Raw genomic sequence first — 20104 nt, 5'->3', positions numbered from 1 at the left:
TAGAACAATGATTTCAATTGCTATGGATCTCTCATCAGAAACTGTGATGTGAGAAGTGAGAAGACAGTGGGACATCATTAAAGTGCTGAAAGAAAATAACTATATCTAGAGAGAACAAATTCAGGAATGAAAGCAAAATGAAGTCAATTTTCAGATGAAGGAAAACTAAGAGGACTACACACTTCCTCTAAGAGAAGTGCTCAAGGGAGTTTTTCAGGCTGAAGGGAAATAATAGCAGAGGGAAACTTGGAACAGAAGCAATCAAGGAAGAACATAAATGTAAATATCTCCTCTTAAGTTCTTTAAAATATGTGTAACTATTAAAAGCAAAAATTGTAACAGTGTCTGGTAAGGTTTTCAATGTATCCTGACATAATTTACATAACAACTCTAACATAAAAGGGGAAGAATATATGGTTGAGAGGCATCTACATTTTACTCGAAGTGATAAAATATTAACTGTAGGGAGTTAGTGTATTATAATCCTGAGAGCAATGTCTTAACAAACAGAGATATAACCAAAAGTGAATAGACATATTACAGTGAAATACTAAAAAATATTCAAATAACCCAAAAGTGGCAGGAAAGGGGAGAGACAGAAACAAAAGACAAAGAGAACAAACAGAAAACAATAAAATGATAGATCTTAAAGCCAACCCCATCGATATCGTTTGTAAATGGCCCAAATGCATCAAATCAAGAGACTGTCAGAGTACACTGGAGATCAAGGCCCAACTACATCCTGTCTTTAAGAATCCCACATTAAATACAGGCTAAAGGGATGGGGAAGGATGGAGACCAGTGGCTTGAAGAGAAGGTCTGGGTTCTCCTGTCTCGGACAGCTAGGTGGGGTAGGACAGGTATGTTAGGGTCATTACAGAGACAGGCTTGGTATCCTCAGAGCAAGTAGCGGGGTCTCAGGGTCTGGCTTCCAGATTCCCCACCTCCAGCTATCAGTTCAAGAGGGGACTTTCACATTCATCACTCAGAAGCCACAGCTCACAGATCACCTGCTGAATCAAAATCAACATGGATTCTCCTTGCTTCTAAGAATTCTAATTCAGCCTTTGCCAAAATAAGGAGATGCTCTGATAGGCTCTAGCTGCAGCTATCCTGGCAAGTTGGCACAGGCTCGGAAGAGTGTGGTCACTTACAACATGCTGGATGTTCTCTGATCCTGTGTGAATCTCACCTTTTTCATCGTGAGTCTAATAAATTGACTTCTTGGCGTCTGCAGCAGCTTTCAAATGGTCTCCAACCAGGAAGGGAGAACTGGAAGTCCTGAGGAGAGGTATGAAGGGCTCAGTTACTGGGCCTTAGGTTCTGACTCCAATCCTTGAAGCTTTACAAAGCAGTATCTGACGTGCGAAGTCCAATCCAAGACAAGCCAAACCCTCAACATGAGATTCACGCCTCTAGGAGCAACAAGGTGACTAGCTGAGGAATCTGTGCCACTCTCCTCCCCTCATGGATGAATAAAAACAGAAATAGGGCCTAGTTAAGTGGAACGGTAGAGGTTCTGATCGCAGAAAGAACAGATAGACTGCAGGTCAGAGAATGCCAAGATTCGAGTGAAAAGTTTTCACCAATTTCCTAACCATGATTAAACATATTTCAGAAAACGCTTAACTTTCTACATCAATGAAAAACAGAATTCTTGAATGAAGCCAAGTCTAGGTCAGTTATTTTCTCTACCAGCCTCAGGAACAATGAATGACCTCAGTCCAAATAATATCATATAGAAATACCGTCCACATTTTATGAAAAAAGTTAAATTCTAAGTCTGAGCATGAACAATCACTTGAGTTTCAGTCAGATCCATCCCCTATACCCATATGCTTATCAGAAAGTCTGGTCTCCATTTTCACAAGTTCTTATTGTAAATAATGCCATCTGTTCTTCCCTTCCTCCGTGGTTTCGAATCCTGATTCTGAGCCAGGCATACAGTCTCCTGGAATAGACTAATCCCCCAACCTCAGGACTAAGTCCTAGCCTGTGAGTTGCAAGAGGAGATATTATGGAGTGGCCTTCAGGAACCTTATATAAAATACTGCTCACACATTTCCCTGCACTTTTTCTTGTCTCCTTTCTTTAATCCATCTTGTTGCTTGGAAAATGGATATAGTAGCTGGAGTGCTAGCTACCACCTTGGCCAAGAAGACCTGGAGGAGTCCAGGTTCCTAAAGACTTTGTGAAACAGACTCATCTTACCAGCCCTGAGTTGCCTACTTTTGGACACTTGTGGTAGCGAGAAGTAAATCCCCATGCTGTGTGAACCCAGCTGTTGTTTTTGGTTTCTGTTACGTGTAGCTGAATTTGATCCTAATGTAGCTCCTAATGACTGAAACCAAGAAACACTCTCCAACGAATCCTAGGGAGATGTTCTTGGTGGAGAAATTACCATTCCAGTCCATTCTTTGTAGAAGAAAAATGCAGTCAGCTGCCTTTCTTAAGACATTTCACAGTAAGGTTACCAAGAGAAAAACTAACTACCACCACCAAAACCTCAAAAAAACCCAACCCAAACAAAATAACCCCAAACCAAAACCTAAGTGAAGGGCCAGGCTGTGGAAGGCCTGTCCTCTAGTTCTTGCTCTTGATGACCCCTCCTTGGCCTTGGCCTGGGTGGGTTTTCCTCTGTGAACAATGAGGGTGTTGAACTAGATGTCTCCAGGCTTTCATCTAGTGCTGAACTTCCCGTCCATTTTCTAACCTCCATTAGACTATATACTCCTTTTTGCATAAATGAAATAAACCTCAAGTGCTTTTCACAGTGCTTTGCACACGGCAAGGTGCCCTATACACATGAGCAATGAAGAATCACGAATCACGTGACTTGTTTGTGTCCACAGTATCTGCACAGAGGAGGTGCTCGCAAGTGTTTACCAACATCCTCTGAGGCTGCCTCCCGTCCTCCTGTCGATCCTGTGCCTGCCCTACAGAAAGCTCGTCCCCCATGCTTACAGGCATCAGCACGAAGAGCCCGAGAAAAGGAGACTTTAGGTTCGGGGTTACGCAAATCCATGGCAGAAAAATCAGCAGTGGAGGAGGAAATACACTATTTATTTACAGTTCTTTCACTTTATCCACAATTTCCCATACAAACATAAAAACTAAAAAAATAAAACCACCACTTGGGAACACAAGTGTCTTTCTTTAATTAGTCCGGTCGAGGGAGGACCACAGCCCTCTCACTCTGTGAAGGAGGCTATTGAGGCACACGGACGGGGAGCAGGAGAGGGCTGGAAAGAATGCCTGAGAAACGGCTCCCGGTGAGAAATGTAAGATGCCGGCGCCGTGGGCGCCACTGGGAGACTCAGGGCCTCCCCGACAGGGGACAGCACCCGGCTTCCCCAGAGGGTGCCGGCTGCCTGCCGCCTCCCCCTCCACCTCTTCACTGCTGAACACCCGGCATCCAACACAGGTCAACCGTCTGGTGAGCTGCGTGGGGTGTGATGGTGACAGTGGAGGGGACAACAAATGCCTCTCTCTGGGAAGAGCCCCAGGGCCCAGGAACACACAGGAAACCCCTCTCCCTTGGCACTGACAGTCAGTCACAGCTTATCTTGAATACCATGCTGCCTTGTAAAAAACGTGAAAACCAAAGCCCTCCCCCAATCCCAGGGGAAAGGCAGGGGGCCAGAAACCTGCAGAGGGGCTTCTGCCTCTGCAGCCCTGTCCCTGGGGGCGGGGGGAGCAGCTGCGGTGAAGGAAGGGGAGCTCTGACTGCTGAAGACGGGGAAGGAACAGGGCAAATGCGCCACGGGGGCCTGGGCCTGGGGGGCGTGAGGCGGGGAGGAAAAACTCGGAGACACTGATGCTCATCAGAGCAGCTCCAGCTGTCGGCTGTGCTCACTCTGGCCGACGCCCGTTCACTTCCCTCACAGGAGGCGCGCCTAGGAACCAACCTGGAGGCGCCACCTGCCTGGCAACTTCATCTGTGCTAGTGACCTAGATTGCTTTCACATGTTGATGCACGTTATAAATATAAAAATCATATCTGCTACAAAGAAGACATATTTATACATCTTTACCCATATACATAATAACACAATTTACACATAATAATATCTTGGAGTGGGTCATCACGAAAAAAGTTGGGGGGTTCGGAGAGGTGATAAGCCCCTTTTCCCTCCCCTGACCTGATCCTTCTCAAGGGATGCGTGTATACTTGGTCACTGGGGCCCTTCCCAGCTGGCTGTTTGACAGGGCTGGTCCAGACACATTTGGACATTCGGACGTGTAACTAAATGCTGATGGGTGTGTACACCTACATACACACACAGACGCAGGCACACGTACAGACATCTGTGTGAGAAAAGGAAAAATAAAATTCCTAGCCCTTGGGTGTAGGTCTCTCCCCAGAGTTATAAGCATCAGTGCCTCCTCTGAGAATAAAGCTCCTAGGAAGTTGCCCCTCACTGGCTCAGACTTGGGCAGAAGGGGAAGGGCTAGGAGTTGGGGGTAGAGGGGAGGGGACAGGAGTCTTTTGAAAACATAAGGCATTTTTGACCTATGATCAAATCAAACTGTCACAAAAAAAGCAACGGTGTCAGTTGGGGCTGGGAGGCAAGAGACAGCCAGTCCATGTAGGGCAATGTGAGTTGAGACCCTGAGCCTTCCCCTTCTTCCCTCCGGTTTCTCTTAAAGGGGCAGACAACCCTGTACCTCCTTTTCTGTCCTCTCCCAGAGCTGAGCCCATCCACGTTTCATGGAATACTGATAGCGGTCCAGGAGACCCGTCCAGAGACATGGAGTGGTGGACAGGCACGCCAGAAAGTTAAGACCTGGGCGGCGGATGTGAGCTTTTTACAGCAGGAGTGGTTCCTGGCCGGAGTCCACGGCTCGCACAGTGGCCACAGTGATCAGATTGCCATCAGAGATGGGGGGCGGTCTGGGTCCCCCTGGAGAGACAGCACCTATCGGCGGTAGTGATTGGGGGCGTCGGCGAACATGTACTTGAGTCTATAGGCCTCGGCGAGGAGCAGCCCAATCTCTTCGTTGCCCCAGTGTATCGTAGGTAGGTTTTGCAGCAGCATGAGGAGACCCTGGAATGCAAGAAAGGACTTTTATCATTTGATCACCTCGGGACTACTGACCAAGGGACCCGAAGGCCGTGGAATGGAGCCCCTCCTGGGTCACACATCCCCAGGGTCTGGCCTCCCTCCTCCCATGCGGCACATGGCCCTTGGCCCTAGTTCTCCTTCAGGAAGCCTTGAAAAGCCTCTGCTGAGTCTCTGATCCACTAACACCTGCCTCTTTAGAAATATTATAAATAGAGAATGACAACAATAAATGAGCATCTTTAAAGGAGAAAAATAATCACTCATCCAAATATACCTCTCTTAATTTCAAAGTATTCCTGTCTTTTTTTCACATGCACATTTCTTAAATAGCTATAATCATAATTATGATTTTACATGCTTTTTAATCATCCTTTTTTACTGTAATTTTTGTGTTTTTCTGCACAGCCTTCAAAAAATGATTATTCTCAATGTTAGTACTCCATCCTGTGGCTATACTCTAATTTACTAAAACAGTTCCCTTTTATTAGATACTTCATTTATTTCCTTTAAGGAAAAAAAAAAAAACCTTCATGGGGAAGACTGCTACGAACCTTTTTGCATTGGACAGTCTTTCTCCTAATCCCAATGTTTGCTTGTTAATCACTGTATTTATCCTCTGCTCTGTTCCCTAAAGACTGTCCTCAACCTACCTGTCCAGCTTATTTCCCACTACTCCCAAGGTCTGAGCCTCATCCAGCCGGGTCCACTTGAGCCACATTTACCTGTGCCTCCAGGGTTTAATTTAGGTTGTTCCTCTTGCTTGGAACACCTCCTCTTTTGCTCCTCTACCTATCTAAATCCTATTGAGTTTTCAAAGCCCAGCTCCCTCAATCAGCTCCACGGAGATGGCCTATTACAGAGGATATTAGAATAAAGAGTGAATGTGAAATCTTAGGTTATCTCTATAATTTAGTTACCCTTGCCTTTGCTGCCACTTTGTGTTCTTTCTCCAACTCTCTTTCTGAACTGGATCTTATTTTTCTGATTATAAAAGAAACAGCGGCAAGACAAAACCCAGAAAGAGACTGACAGATTTGATACAGTTTTGAAACCTCATTATATCAAGGCACAAAAACAAGGTTAAAATACAAGAAAACTGACTACAGGAAAATACTGATAACACTTTTAAAAGACAAAAGGTTAACATCTACAATAAAAAGGAAGTACCTACAAATCAGTAAGAAGAAAAGGAAAACCACTAAATGGAAAAAAAAAAGCGGGTGCAAACAGGTAATGTACAAGATGCCAGAGGCCCATCAACACGCTGTAACCCTGCCACTGGCCGATGCGTGCCCGCTAGCAATGTCTCATAGTTCTTAGTGAAGAGGTCTTGCGTATCTTTTACAACATTTCTTCCTTTAGTAACAGAAGTTGAGCTGGGCACAGAGATACACGGGAACATCACTGCTGTGTATGGCCAGTATGATAAGTTCTGGCCAATCTGGGGGGGCAGTGTGACTCCTGGGTTCTGCCCTAAACTACTCCTCCCCTTCCTAGAAAATGGTGATGAATGGAGGAGTTTGAAGCAGTCATCTTAGACCCTAAGAATAAAGCTGTGTGTTGAAGACGGCAGAACGAGAGAGAAGAAATCTGAGTCCTTGCCACCCTGGGGCCACGTTAGCCCTGGACTCTTACACTCAGCCTCTTCATGGAAGAGAAGCAAACAACTACTTTGTTTTAAGCCACTGTTATTCTCTGGCCTTGGTTTCAGGAGACAAGTTTATATCATCTTAACAAACTCAGGCCACATCTGTCAAAAACCAGAGATGCAGGGACTTCCCTGGCAGCTCAGTGATTAGACTCAGTGCTTACACTTCCAGGGCCTGGGTTCCAGCCCTGGTTGGGGAACTAAGATCCTGTAAGCTGCACAGTGTGGCCAAAAAAAAAAACCCCAACCAAACAATACCCCTCTCCCACAAAACAGAACAAAAAAACAAAGGGGAAAAAAGTACACATGGTCACTGATCCAACTTAACTTCTTAGTACTTCTTGGGAAACATTTGCACTCCTGCACAAGGGTCAGCACCGCACCATTGCTTCAAAAATGGGAAAAGGACATGGAGGAGGTGCCTGTCAATACCGGGAACTTAGAGAAAACGACTGTCCAACTTATGAAATACAACCAGCACCTATAAAAAGAAGCAGGACTACATGTGTCAAGGTAAAAAGATATCAAAGACGTTTTTAGGGGCGAAAACAAGCAAGTTACAGAAAAAGTTATGATCCCACTTAGGTAAAAGAGAAAACACAACTATATATTTGTATATGCATGTATGTATGTAAAATTTTTAAAAGGCTAGGTGGTGAAACTGCTAACACTGGTTACCTTTGAGGATTCGAGAACTTTTGCTTTCTCTCATAATATTTCTCCTCATTTTCAATTATTACAATAAAGTCTTTGTATACTACTTATGTTACAGAACGTTTTCCCCCTAGTAATACACATTTTCCTGGACATTTGTTTACTCTGTTGAAAGTAAGAGAGCACAAAATAAACCACCCTTAACTTCATAATCAAGAGGAAGCTACTTTTAAACATTTTGGCATATTTCCTTCCAGTCCTTTTTCTGTACATTTTTACATAGATGAAACATTTTCTCTAAATACTTTTGAATCTGTTTAGCACTTAATATAAGCATTTCCTCTAATATTAAAAACTCCTTTTAGACATTTTCAACGGTCAAAGAATTTTCTATGATGCAGAAGTATCCTAATTTACTCAGTATCTTCCTGTTTTGAGCATTTAATTATTTCTGGTTTTTCACTATAATGAAATTATAATGAACAGTCTTGTGCATAAAGCCGTATTTTAGATTATTTCCTTGGGCTAAATTCCTAGGAATAAAATTACTGTGTCAAAGGGCATGAACACTTTAAAGGTACCTAAGACTCATCCAGGAAAAAAATCTCCTGTCCCTGGATCTCTACCAGGGCTTAATACTCTCATTCAACAATCTTGGCTAATTGTAAACACTGTCCCTGGATTTCCAAACCCGAGAATCAAACTGAAAGCCACAAGTCAAGGGAATTCCCTGGCAGTCCAGTGGTGAGGACTTTATGCTTTAGCTGTTGAGTGCACAGTTTGATCCCTGATCAGAGAATTGATCAGATAGAGCAAGCTGCACAGTGTGACCAAAAAAAAAAAAGCAAAAAACAAAGATAAATCTGTAAAATGGAATACCCTGCACTCAAGTTATTAATGCTTTCACAGTTTTTATATGAGCATGTACTCATGTAATGTGTGAAAAATACAAAAATGGGAAAAATTATACACATCTATGCATTCTGACATTATGGAACATCTACTATATTTCGTACCAATGATAAAAAGAGGTTACAGAAACAACATACTTCACAACGTCATATAGAAAAACCTGAACAGGACTTCCCTGGTGGCGCAGTGGATGATGGGAATCCGCCTGCCAGTGCCGGGGACATGGGTTTGATCCCCGTTCCAGAAAGAGATTCCACATGCTGTGGAGCCAACTAAACCTGAACGCCGCCAAGTACTGAAGGCTGCACGCTCTAGGACCCGAGAGCCACACATGATGGGCCCTTGAGCTGCAACTGCTGAAGCCCTGCACCTAGAGCCTGTGCTCTGCAGCAAGAGAAGACACCACAATTAGAAGCCTACGCACAGCAACTAGAGAGATGCCCCCGCTCTCGACAACTAGAGCCGCGAGTGTGGCAACGAAGACCCAGCATAGCCAAAAATAAATAAATGAAATACAGTGGTGTGTACGTGTCAAATAAGTAAATAAATAAAAACCTTAAAAAAAAAAGAGGAAAATCCAAACAAACTTTATGGCCAACCCGATATACAGAATATTTCCATTAAGGGTTATGTACAGACAATATGTATTTATTCACATAAATGTGCATGGCAAAATGTCTGGAAGGAGATATATCACCTTTGTATGGTAAGATTTCAAGTACCTTCTTTTTTCTTATTGGTATTTTCTAATTTTTCTATAATGGTTTCTGTTAGTCGCTCAGTTATGTCTGACTCTTTGCGACCCTGTGGATTCCACCAGGAGGACCCCACCAGGCTCCTTTGTCCATGGAATTCTCCAAGCGAGAACAATGGAGTGGGTATCCATGCCCTTCTCCAGGGGATCTTCCTGACCCCAGGATCAAACCTGGGTCTCCTGCACTGCAGGCAGATTCTATAATGGTTACATACACTTGAAAAACTTATAAGCAAAAACAACCAACAGTTGATGTGTCTAGAAGAGAATATTTTTTTCTAGGAGAGAATCTACCTGTAATTTCCAGTTTTTCTAGTCTTGCTAGAAACCTTCCAGAAGTCCTGAAATAATTCTACCCTTGAACATGTCAGCTTCCTACTACCTCTCCCACCAACAGTTGAGGCTTAGGTGGGAGGAATCATTCTGCCACCTGGTGGCCGTACCCAGGAACTGCACCACCCACACACAGCGCTGTAAAAATGGGAAGCCTGTCCATGCATTGGCAAATCAGGGATAAAGTAGAAACTGAATTATCACGGGTGGGAAAAGATGCTGTCAATTACAAATCAGGTACGTTAATCAAGGGGATAGAGAAGATACACTGGTGAGGTGGGGAACAACTGAATATGTGTTACAAAGCCAGCTCATGGGAGTACTAAGCATTAATACACAGTCAGGTGAAACACTGCAGGTGTGAGAAGACAGCTTATGGGGCAAGTAGCTGAGAGTGATTCCAAGTGAACAAGAAGAGGCAATGGCTCTCAGAGAAGACAAGCTCGAAATGGCTGGAAAATGTTGAGAATCCAGATTCCAAAGGAAAAAGAAGAGGAAGAATGAGTCATGTGTGAGGGGGTCAGGGGAAGACAACAATCAGACAAGGGGGCTGAAGGAGAAGGGGTAGCAGGTAATAAGCAAAGTCCTTGGTAAGAAAACGTGCAGGGGAAACTCATTAGAGAATGTTCAACAGATGGAAGAACTGAAGAACAAGAGGGGGACCATCAAGGATAATCACCATTGTGGTGGTAATTACCATTTATTGAGCACTTGCTACTCACCAAATGGGGGTCTCCACTTGTACTCTAGCACATTTAAGCCCCCTATCAACTCTACGAGGCACATCTTATGCCCACTTCACATACGGAAAAAAGTGAGGGTGAGGAGTTAAGAAACTTGCATAGGATCACAGAGTAGTGCTGGGCTAGGATTTGAACCTGGGATATGCAGATCAGGAAGCAATGGTTAGAACTGGACATGGAACAACAGACTGGTTCCAAATAGGAAAAGGAGTACGTCAAGGCTGTATATTGTCACCCTGCTTATTTAACTTATATGCAGAGTACATCATGAGAAATGCTGGGCTGGAAGAAGCACAAGCTGGAATCAAGATTGCCAGGAGAAATATCAATAACCTCAGATATGCAGATGACACCACCCTTATGGCAGAAAGTGAAGAGGAACTAAAAAGCCTCTTGATGAAAGTGAAAGAGGAGAGTGAAAAAGTTGGCTTAAAGCTCAACATTCAGAAAACAAAGATCATGGCATCTGGTCCCATCACTTCATGGCAAATAGATGGGGAAACAGTGGAAACAGTGTCAGACTTTATTTTTGGGGGCTCCAAAATCACTGCAGATGGTGACTGCAGCCATGAAATTAAAAGACGCTTACTCCCTGGAAGAAAAGTTATGACCAACCTAGATAGCATATTCAAAAGCAGAGACATTACTTTGCCAACAAAGGTCCGTCTAGTCAAGGCTATGGTTTTTCCAGTAGTCATGTATGGATGTGAGAGTTGGACTGTGAAGAAAGCTGAGTGCCGAAGAATTGATGCTTTTGAAGTGTGGTGTTGGAGAAGACGAGAGTCCCTTGGACGGCAAGGAGATCCAACCAGTCCATTTTAAAGGAGATCAGTCCTGGGTGTTCTTTGGAAGGAATGATGCTAAAGCTGAAACTTTGGCCATCTCATGGGAAGAGTGGACTCATTGGAAGACTCTGATGCTGGGAGGGATTGGGGGCAGGAGGAGGAGGGGACGACAGAGGATGAGATGGCTGGATGGCATCACCGACTCGATGGACGTGAGTTTGAGTGAACTCCGGGAATTGGTGATGGACAGGGAGGCCTGACGTGTTGCGATTCATGGGGTCGCAAAGAGTCGGACACAACTGAGCGACTGAACTGACCTGAAAAATACTTTCCTAGTCACATAAGTTTTCTGTGTGTGTGTGTGCACGTGCTCAGGGTTCTTTACTTCTCATTGTGAAAAATCACATCTGAGGAACTGAAACCCCAGAAGGTAACCATGACAAAAACATGTTAAGTGCTTTTTTTTTCCTTTTTCTAAAAATGGTGACTCAAAGGCAGACTTGTAGACTTGTAGCTCGTAAGGAGACAGAAGCAACATGCAGCCTCTGAAGGGAATTGTTATAATTATTGCCTAAAAAAGTAAAGTTATACAACTATTGTCAAGGACATAAGACAAAGCACTACTTTAAAACTAGGATGACTGAACAGTTGGGTGAAAAACAGCTGAACAGGAAAGGGAAACGGACTTAAGAATAATCTGAGTTGCGACAAGGATCCATCAGTCCTGGATGCATCTGTTACCTGAGTATCTTGAATCACAGGGTTTCCTGTTTTACCTTCCACAATGCCTTTGCTGAAATCTCAAATCAGCATTCTTACAGAAGTAACAGTCATCATTTTGTTAGGATTCAAAATTTCATTCCAGAAGCCATCAGGATTGTGAATAAATGCCAGGCCTTTCATTTTACCATCATCAGGTTTCTCTACACACTGGACTCCCAGTTTTTCAAACATTTTACAAGCCCCGTGAACGTCAGGAATAGCAATTTCAATGTGACCAAATCCCTGAGGGCCTGAATCACCACTGTGGTAACTCTGGTCCCAGTGTCTTCAGCGCTCCAATTGTGTGTCAGTTCAAGGGCAGCTTTTCTGGAGATGGCCCATGATGCAGCTTTTATTCTTGGCCACACCATGTAGCATGTGGATCTTCCCCAACCAGGGATCAAACCAATGCCCCCAGCAGTGGAAGTGTGGAATCTTTACCACTGGACCACCAGGGAAGTCCTTTCCCTTATCTTCTGGGTGTCATTTTTACCTTCCTAAGCCAAGAACAGTGAAAATTTCCTAGTGGGAAAACCTAATTCTGGAAGTAGTCTCATTCTAAGAATTCTAGCACAAAAATCCAATGACTTCTTATGATCCCTGCTGCTGCTGCTGCCAAGTCGCTTCAGTCGTGTCCGACTCTGTGCGACCCCAAAGACTGCAGCCCACCAGGCTCCTCTGTCCTCGGGATTCTCCAGGAAGAACACTGGAGTGGGTTGCCATTTCCTTCTCCAATGCATGAAAGTGAAAAGTGAAAGTGAAGTCGCTCAGTCGTGTCCGACTCTTAGCGACTCCATGGACTGCAGCCTACCAGGCTCCTCCGTCCATGGGATTCTCCAGGCAAGAGTACTGGAGTGGGGTGCCACTGCCTTCTCCATAGGATCCCTAATTCGCAGGAAATCCTCCCTGCTGGGATCTGGGTCGCAGCAGCAGCTGAGGGTGGCCTTGTCGGTGAGGCCGCCGGATGCGGGCTCTGGTTCTGCCGAGGCCGCACTGCTGTATGGAGGTCTAAAGGAATACTGCAGCCACCCACACTCATGTGGCTCCCTAAGTAAGTGTTCTGAAACAAATCCCTCTTGTTTTGAGTATCAGTGAAACAATTCCCCGGGTCTCAATAAAAACTTTCAAACACATGTTCTTGTTATGTAAACTTTTTCAGCGTCACATTTATTCATAGGTTTCCCGGCGTCAAAAGTACCTAGGACATTTAGTACAGGACTCCCCCTATCGGACGTTCAGCACAGGACTCCCCCTAGAGGACGGTTAGTACAGGACTCCCCCTAGAGGATGTTTAGTACAAGACCCGCTCTAGAGAAAGTCAAGTCCCGCTCCGATGTTTGCTTTGTTTCCATGTCGAGGAATTGCATCCTTTCTCACACCTGCCTGCTCTGGGTGGAACATCTTTAGTTCCCAGGGTACTAAAATCTGGGCACTTTCTGGGGATGATTCAAACTGGCAATTTACTGGATTCTCTGAAAGTGGGGCCTGTGTTTGGGCAATGTTCCACAATCCCACCCTTGAGTTCCCACAGAAGTGGTGGGTGGATGCCATCTGGTTCAAGGGCTTTATTTACTCTTAGTTGGGGTATCCAGGCCTGGAACAGCCCACGGGCTTAGCACTATTTCATTTAACAACTCTGACCTGTCTCCTGCAAAAGTCACTTTCAGGGTGGGAATCTCTCCAAGGTTTTCTTCTATAAGATGAAAGCAAAGGATTGAGACCAGCTGCTCCTCTGGTTTAAGAGTCATCAGCAGGTCCCACCAACTCCTCTGCCAGTTCCCTTTTTATGTATTTAAAGGAACTCTGGTTATTAGTCTTGGAGCTCCCTGCATGGGGCTTCTGAAGATCACTTCTGAGCCATCTGAGGGCTTGTCAGCACCTGCCCTGACATCTCTGTGGGGTCCCGTGCTCTCCTGGACTCCCAGAGATGCTGCTTTTCCCAAAGGGGAATTTTTAGGTTACTCTCTGACTTGCATTAAATAATGTATCCAGGAAATCATTACCTCCATAATAACGGAGGAGGGGGAGGAGGATGTAAACAGCTCCAGTGGCCCACGAGGTCCCTGGCCAGGCCCTGAGGGAGCAGCAGGATGCACAGTCCATGCCCAGAGCCCAGCTTCTGGGTCTCCACCATTTGAGTCAACCCTGTACTTGACTCCTCCAGGTGACCTTGGCTTAGTCACTTCATCTCAGGTGTGACTAGGCACACACTGAAGTCATACTCACCATGACTCAGTTTCCCTATTTGTGAAATAGGGGTAGTTATTACAACTTTTCTTGTGGGATGGTTGCAATGAGCTAACACAGAGAAGCACTCAGGATAGTGCCTGCTACATTAAAAGTGCTGTGAAGTCTCTATTATTAGATTGAACCTTATTAAACCGCCAATACTTGACTGTGTGACCTATAGACAATTTCATAAAATGCAACTGGACATTATCATCATTATTCTATTCAGCCAGCCCAGGCTGAGGGCCAGAATCGCTGAAGGCCCTTCTACCAGGAAAGGGCCTTGGCCCAGCTCTGCCGGAAGCCCCAGTTTCAAGCGGCCCACAGCCCAGAGGACCGGGCCATTCTGCCCCTATGGCCCCTGTGCACAGACACGCCTGAGGTTCCCTTGCTCAGAGGTCTCTGCAAGGAAGCCTCTTGGAGTGATCCTCCTGTGTCCGTTTTCAGTCCTCCACCCCAGGCAGCATGACCCCAGACTACTGCTCGGCCAGGGAGAAGCGGGTGTCCTTCCCTCTGGGGGCTCACCATGGCTGGGTAGGCCAGTGGCGCCCTTTGCCCCTGCACCCTCTGAACACCTCCTCTCCAGCCCCATTTGGTCATCCAGCTTGGTCTTACCCAGGATTAGCCTATCAGGGTTTACTCAGGTAAGTTAAAAGTCACTAAAAGACTTGGGTTCCTGAAGCTATCTTCATTTCACCACTTCCCAGACTCAGAGTACACTGCAGGAACTAATAATATTAGGATTAATAAGCTCACTGCTTTGAAGGCCACAGGCTAAGTATACCATTCTGACAGCTTCAAGTGCAGCAATTTGTATAATCCTCATTAACAGCTCTAGAAGGTAAGTACTCTCATCCCATTTTACAGGTAAGAAAACTTACAGGGCTAAGTTAGTCAGATGAAGGTTGCAGACCTAGAAAAATGGCAGAGCTAGGATTTGACCCCAGGCAGACGTCCCAGAGACTGTGGCTTAACCACTGGACTATTCTGCGTAGTCCCCAACTTTAGAAAGGGGTGGGGGTCGCTGGTTCCCCTGATATATCCTCCACTGGCTCCCTTTACAGCTGGCTCCCCTTCCCTGCTCTTTAAGGGTGATAAATGCCTGGTCTGCTGAAACTGCCGCAAACTCATTTATTTCTGCAGCCACTTCACCTGGTTCTTCTTTGGGCAGTGTGGGCCATCTTTCTCTGCAGAGGTCACAGGCCCGTATCTCCCAACACCACACAATGTTCTCCTGCCCTTGCTGTGTCTCCTAAGGGACGCCACTGGCCTACCCAAGCACAGCCAGGCGCCCTTCTTCTTTCATTATTCATAGAACTGTAGATCTGTGGAGTTGCGGGGAACTCTGCAGATTATTGTTTAATCACCCACTCCGTTTTGTCTCAAGGAAAGAGGGGAGATTGCTCTACTGAGGAGGACCAGCTGAGGTGTTAATGAGTCAACAAAAAGTCCATTGTCATTCTGTGGGTTACTGCAGAAAGGCCTCAGATCCATCAGATAATCGAATGTGCTGCCCAGCACAGAACATCTCCATGTCTAACATAGTTTTAAAGTCGCAGACTATGGTCCTATACTGTCGATGTTGTGAATTGCTACGCACCATTCCAGGAGTCACCTCCACTCTCCCTGAGCTAATCTGGGAAGTGCTTCTATCGCATGTGACAAGGCCCTCTGAGCCTGGCTCATGATAAACCAAACTAGACTGCGGGCTCCCGATAGCTGCGGCACTTCAACCACAGTATCGAAACTGACAGCTCACCCAGCGGGTGCCCAGCCCAGCCCCTGTTCATCCCGGGTGCCACACATGCTTCTAGCTGGCAGAAGGCTCAGCGCGTTGCCCACTGCCCTGGCACCTACCCGCAGAGGCCCACTCCTCCCTTTCTCTCCCAAAGCCCTTCCTTGGGCAAGTCGGGTCCTGTCTATCTACCTATTTGTGGGGCAAGTTTCTTGTGCTTTAACCACCTAACACCAATTACAGAGTGGGCCTGCCTGGGGGTCACATGGAGAGGCTGCTGTTCCTGAGAACGCCCACGTATTAGTTAGAACTTAGAAAAATACCCAACCTTCTCTGGCTTTCCCCTCCCTCGCATTTTTAAAAGGAATATATGCCCATTAAAACAAAAACACCCCCAAACCCCTCAGTTCAGCAATGTACAAAGCAGAAAAACAAAAGCCCACTGCTGCCACCCCGAGAGATTATGACTGTCAAGTGCCCCCTGGCCCTCCTCTCTGCAGACGGCAGAGCCCAGCAGCCTCTCCCCTCAGTCCCCAAGCCCTGTCCCCCGCTCCTGGGCCCCCGCAGCAGCTGGCGGGCTTCCACCACCTCTTCGGTCTTCCTCGCATCCCTACCTCGGGCTCCAGGACACTACACTCCCACTGATCACCCCCTCTCTCTCCTTGCCCGACCACCTCTCCTCCTTGACCTCCCATGGTGGGCGGGGGGGGGGGGCACCAGGGCTCAGGCCTGGCTCTTGTGTCTCCTCTGTTCACTCCCACCTCCTTGGGATTTCATTCAGGGACCCGGCTTCAAGGACCATCTAGCCAGAGGCTCCTAAACATACATGTCCAGTCTGGACTCCTGTCTCTTTCAAGCCCAGACTCACAGGATTTATCTCCCTACCCTATCTCTCCATTTGGATGTCTAACGGTGTTTAAAATTCATCATGCCCCCAAACGAACTCCTGATCTTCCTCCACAAACCGGTTCCTCCTATAGCCTTCTTGCAAACTGTGGAATCACCCTGACTCATCCCTTTTGGTATACTCTATATCTGATTTCTCAGAAATTCCTGTTGGCTCTGCTTACAAAGTGCATCCAAGACCTGGCCACTTGTCACATCTCCACTCCCCCATCCAGGGCCAGGCCACCCTTGTGTAGCCTCCGGGGTGGGCCCCAGCATCCACTGGCCCCACCTCAAGTCCACACTAGTGGGGTCCCCTGAAACTGTAAGTCAGATGATGCCCCTCTTCTGCACAAGACCCTCTCCTGGATCCTCTTCCACTCGGAGTAAAAGCCAAAGTCCTGACTCTGGCTACAAGCTGCCATGACCTGAGTCTCCTGTGACTTCTCGGGCCTCTTTCTAACTCTTTCCTTGGGCCACTCTGCTCCAGGCAACACTGACCACCGTCATGGTTCCACAGACAGCTCAGGCACACTGCAACCTTACTGCCTCTGCATGGCTGCTCCTGCTGCCTGGACGCTCTCCCCGCAGATACCCAGATGTCCACGTGGCTCCCTCACCTTCTCCCAGCCTTTGCTCATGTCACCTTCTCAGTGAGCCTATCCTGACTACTTTATTTGAAACTGCAACCTGTCCCTTCCCTACCACCTAGTAATCCTTTTATCCTTTAAAAAAAAAAAAAAAAAAGTATCCACCTTAAAAAAAAATTTATCATCCTCTAATATTCTTTTTAATTTACACTGCTTTTGTTTACTATGTCTCTCCCCAACTAGAACGTAAGCTCTACAAGAACAGAGCTCTCTATTCTACTTTCTATATGTCTTACTCCCTCAGTGGCGCTGAGCCCACTGCAGGCATTCAATAAATGCTTGTCAGCGAATGACAGGAAGGCCTCTTAGACCTGCCCAGGTGCTCTGCAGCCCTTCCGGTGCTAAGACCCTTTCACACTGAAGAACTCTGGGCCCCCAGAGCTTCCTGCTACCTGGGAGGGGCACCCTCTTCTGAACATCCCCTCACCTTTGCTCTTCCCAGCCAGGTACCTGGTGGGGCACCTTCTCCTTGCACAGCCCCATGAGCGGGATAATGCCCACTCTGATGCTCATCCCCAGCACAGGCTGAGCTCAGGCCTCTCACCTGAAAGTCCTCCTCATCCAGGATCTCTTTCCTCCACTTGATCAAGAAAGCTGCACACACGTAGAGATGAAAGTGGGAGAACCCTTCTGGTTCAGACTGGGAAGGGGGTAAAAAACCAGAAAGAGTTAGGTCTCCAAGCCCTGATGAGAAGCTGGCTCCAGCCCTCTCAGACCCATCCTTCTGCGCGGGGGGCAAGCAGAGCAGCACCCCCTCCATGGCTGGGTGCACAGAGGCCCTGCCCTTGAGGACAAGGCAGACACAGAAGCAGAAAGGAGGTGGGGAGGACTTCCGAGTGGGTGCAGCAGGCAGGGAGCCGAGTGCCTCAGGGACAGCCTGGCATGTGTTTGTTGAGGGGGAGGTCTTCCCATACCTGGTACGTGTCCCACAGGCGGATGGTGCAGCGCAGGGGAAGCTCTCGCATCAGCAGGTTGTTCATCCAACGGAAGGCAAACTGTAGGTATTCCACCTCGTACCTCCTGAAGTGATTATGTACCTGCTCTAAAACAGAAAGGGTCATTGGCCCCCTGAGCGCAACCTAGGGGATCGGACCCTGACTCACATAAACCAAAAAGGCAGCTTCTGTTTCCTTTTTTAATTTGTTTATATAGCTGTGTTGGATCTTCACTGCGTCATGTGGGATCTTTCGTCGTGGCGCTTAGGCTTGGTTGCTCTGTGGCATGAGGGATCTTAGTTCCCTGACCAGGGAGTGAACCCATGTCCCTTGCATTCCAAGGCAGATTCTTAACTGTTGGACCACCAGGGAAGTCCCAGTTTCCATTTCTTTTCAGCTCCTCCCCCTGGGGAAGCCAAACCCGCACCTGACTGTCCGGTGTTGGATCCCACCACCTCACAGCACCGCTGCTTGGTTAGCTCAGCCCTGCACGTAGGAGAACTATTTGGACATCCCACAGCGACGTTCTGGGGGCCTTTCTTCCTTTGCAGGGCTGCTCGAGCCATCAAGTGAGGGAGACATAAGGCTCACTTGGCTGCCTGACCTTGTTACGCATCACAGAAGGAGACGCAATGGAAAAGAACTGTGTGGGTCACCTTGGCCATCCTCCCACCGGTGAGGATTCCTCTTCAGCATCTCTGACAGATGGCAGCCAGCAGGGACTTAAACAGCCGGGGAAAGAGGTTCACCGACTCCACTCAAGGGCAGCCTCTCCCACTGATTAAGTGATTCACCGGAAAGTGCTTCACCACATTCGACAGACACCAGCTCCCCCTGCAACTCCCACCCCATGGTGTGGGCGTGGTGTTCTGGAGCAACCCAAACACACCTGCCCCCTGTTCCATACGGCAGCCCTTCAGATACTGCTTGATAGGATTTGTTTGTTTGTTTTTTTTTAATCACTATCCTCCTCAATTTCCTTATCTATAAATGGGGATACTTATTCAAACCTCAGTCAATCTGGGGGTGAATAAAATGAGAAAATAAAAAGTGTCTACAACAGCACCCTCATGTGGAAAATATTACAGCTTTTGAGACAGTAACTATCAATAATGGTTATATCTAGGGAGCAGAATTTAAAGAAGGGGAAGGATTTTTACTTTTGGGGTTTTTTTGGAATTGTCTAAATTTTTGCAGTGAGTATTACTTCTATAATTCAAAGCACTAAGACATATACATTTAAAAATACACTATATCCTAACATACTATGCCTTTTTTTTAATCAGATATTTTTGATGGCAGAAGAGGGGGAAAAAAGGCCAGACCAGACAGTGGAAACAACTACAGCACAGGCCCTCTGGAAGCCAGCCCCTGTCAGACAGCTCAGCACTCGCCCCATCCCAGGAGCCAAGCGAGGGAGACAGGAGAGCGGGGTGTGGGCCCGGCATGGCGCTGACCGCTGGGCCAGGCAATGAGGCAGAGAGCTAAAAGCATCCCACATGCAATGCATGGGGAAACAGCAGCAAATAATCAAATAAACTCCAGGGACTGAAACCCTAAGTTGTAAAAAGGAGCTGGAGTGAGTGGAACAAATCAGGGAAGGTTTTCAAGGGAAAAGAATCTGGGAAAGGAGAAAGATATGCAATCTCCATATGAGGGACGGGGGGAGGGAGGGACGAGGAATGCGCTGGTGAAGCAGGAAAATGCATGATGGAAAACCAGTTAATGGGACTGATTAGTTGTGTCGCAACTGATAGAATTAACTGGTGCTGGACACTCCACTTAACAGAAGACCTTGCTGTTAGACCTGTGCGCGATCTGCATGAAACTTAATCTCAGCTTCTCTCCCTGGGCCTCAGGTTCCTCATTAGTCAACAGCAGGGCTTCCTGACTTGCCTTCAGTTCTAACACTCCAGGATCCCATGGTGGGGCCAAAGACTTACTGCAGGGCTCCTGTTCCTCAAAGACATTCTGCTTCAGGAGACCACAACTCCTGCTCCCCACCCAGATGGG

General features: G+C 46.8%; 1 protein-coding gene across 2 annotated transcripts in view; it reads right to left on the bottom strand.

Moving 5' to 3' along the window:
- Window positions 1-3042: 3042 nt before the first annotated feature.
- Window positions 3043-20104, bottom strand: part of TBC1D22B (TBC1 domain family member 22B) — a 74476-nt gene continuing 57414 nt past the window's right edge. For both annotated transcript variants that reach the window (XM_019986158.2, XM_070777898.1), the window contains 3 exons: window positions 18071-18198; window positions 17701-17796; window positions 3043-5048 (listed from right to left, as the gene is read on the bottom strand). In XM_019986158.2, the coding sequence (XP_019841717.1) occupies window positions 4920-5048; window positions 17701-17796; window positions 18071-18198 (353 nt within the window). In that variant the 3' untranslated portion in view covers window positions 3043-4919. The remainder of the gene's footprint in view (window positions 5049-17700; window positions 17797-18070; window positions 18199-20104) is intronic.

This window comes from Bos indicus, chromosome 23 (genome assembly GCF_029378745.1).
Source record: "Bos indicus isolate NIAB-ARS_2022 breed Sahiwal x Tharparkar chromosome 23, NIAB-ARS_B.indTharparkar_mat_pri_1.0, whole genome shotgun sequence".
NCBI classification, from domain to species: domain Eukaryota; kingdom Metazoa; phylum Chordata; class Mammalia; order Artiodactyla; family Bovidae; genus Bos; species Bos indicus.
This window is presented reverse-complemented; position numbering and strand designations above follow the sequence as displayed.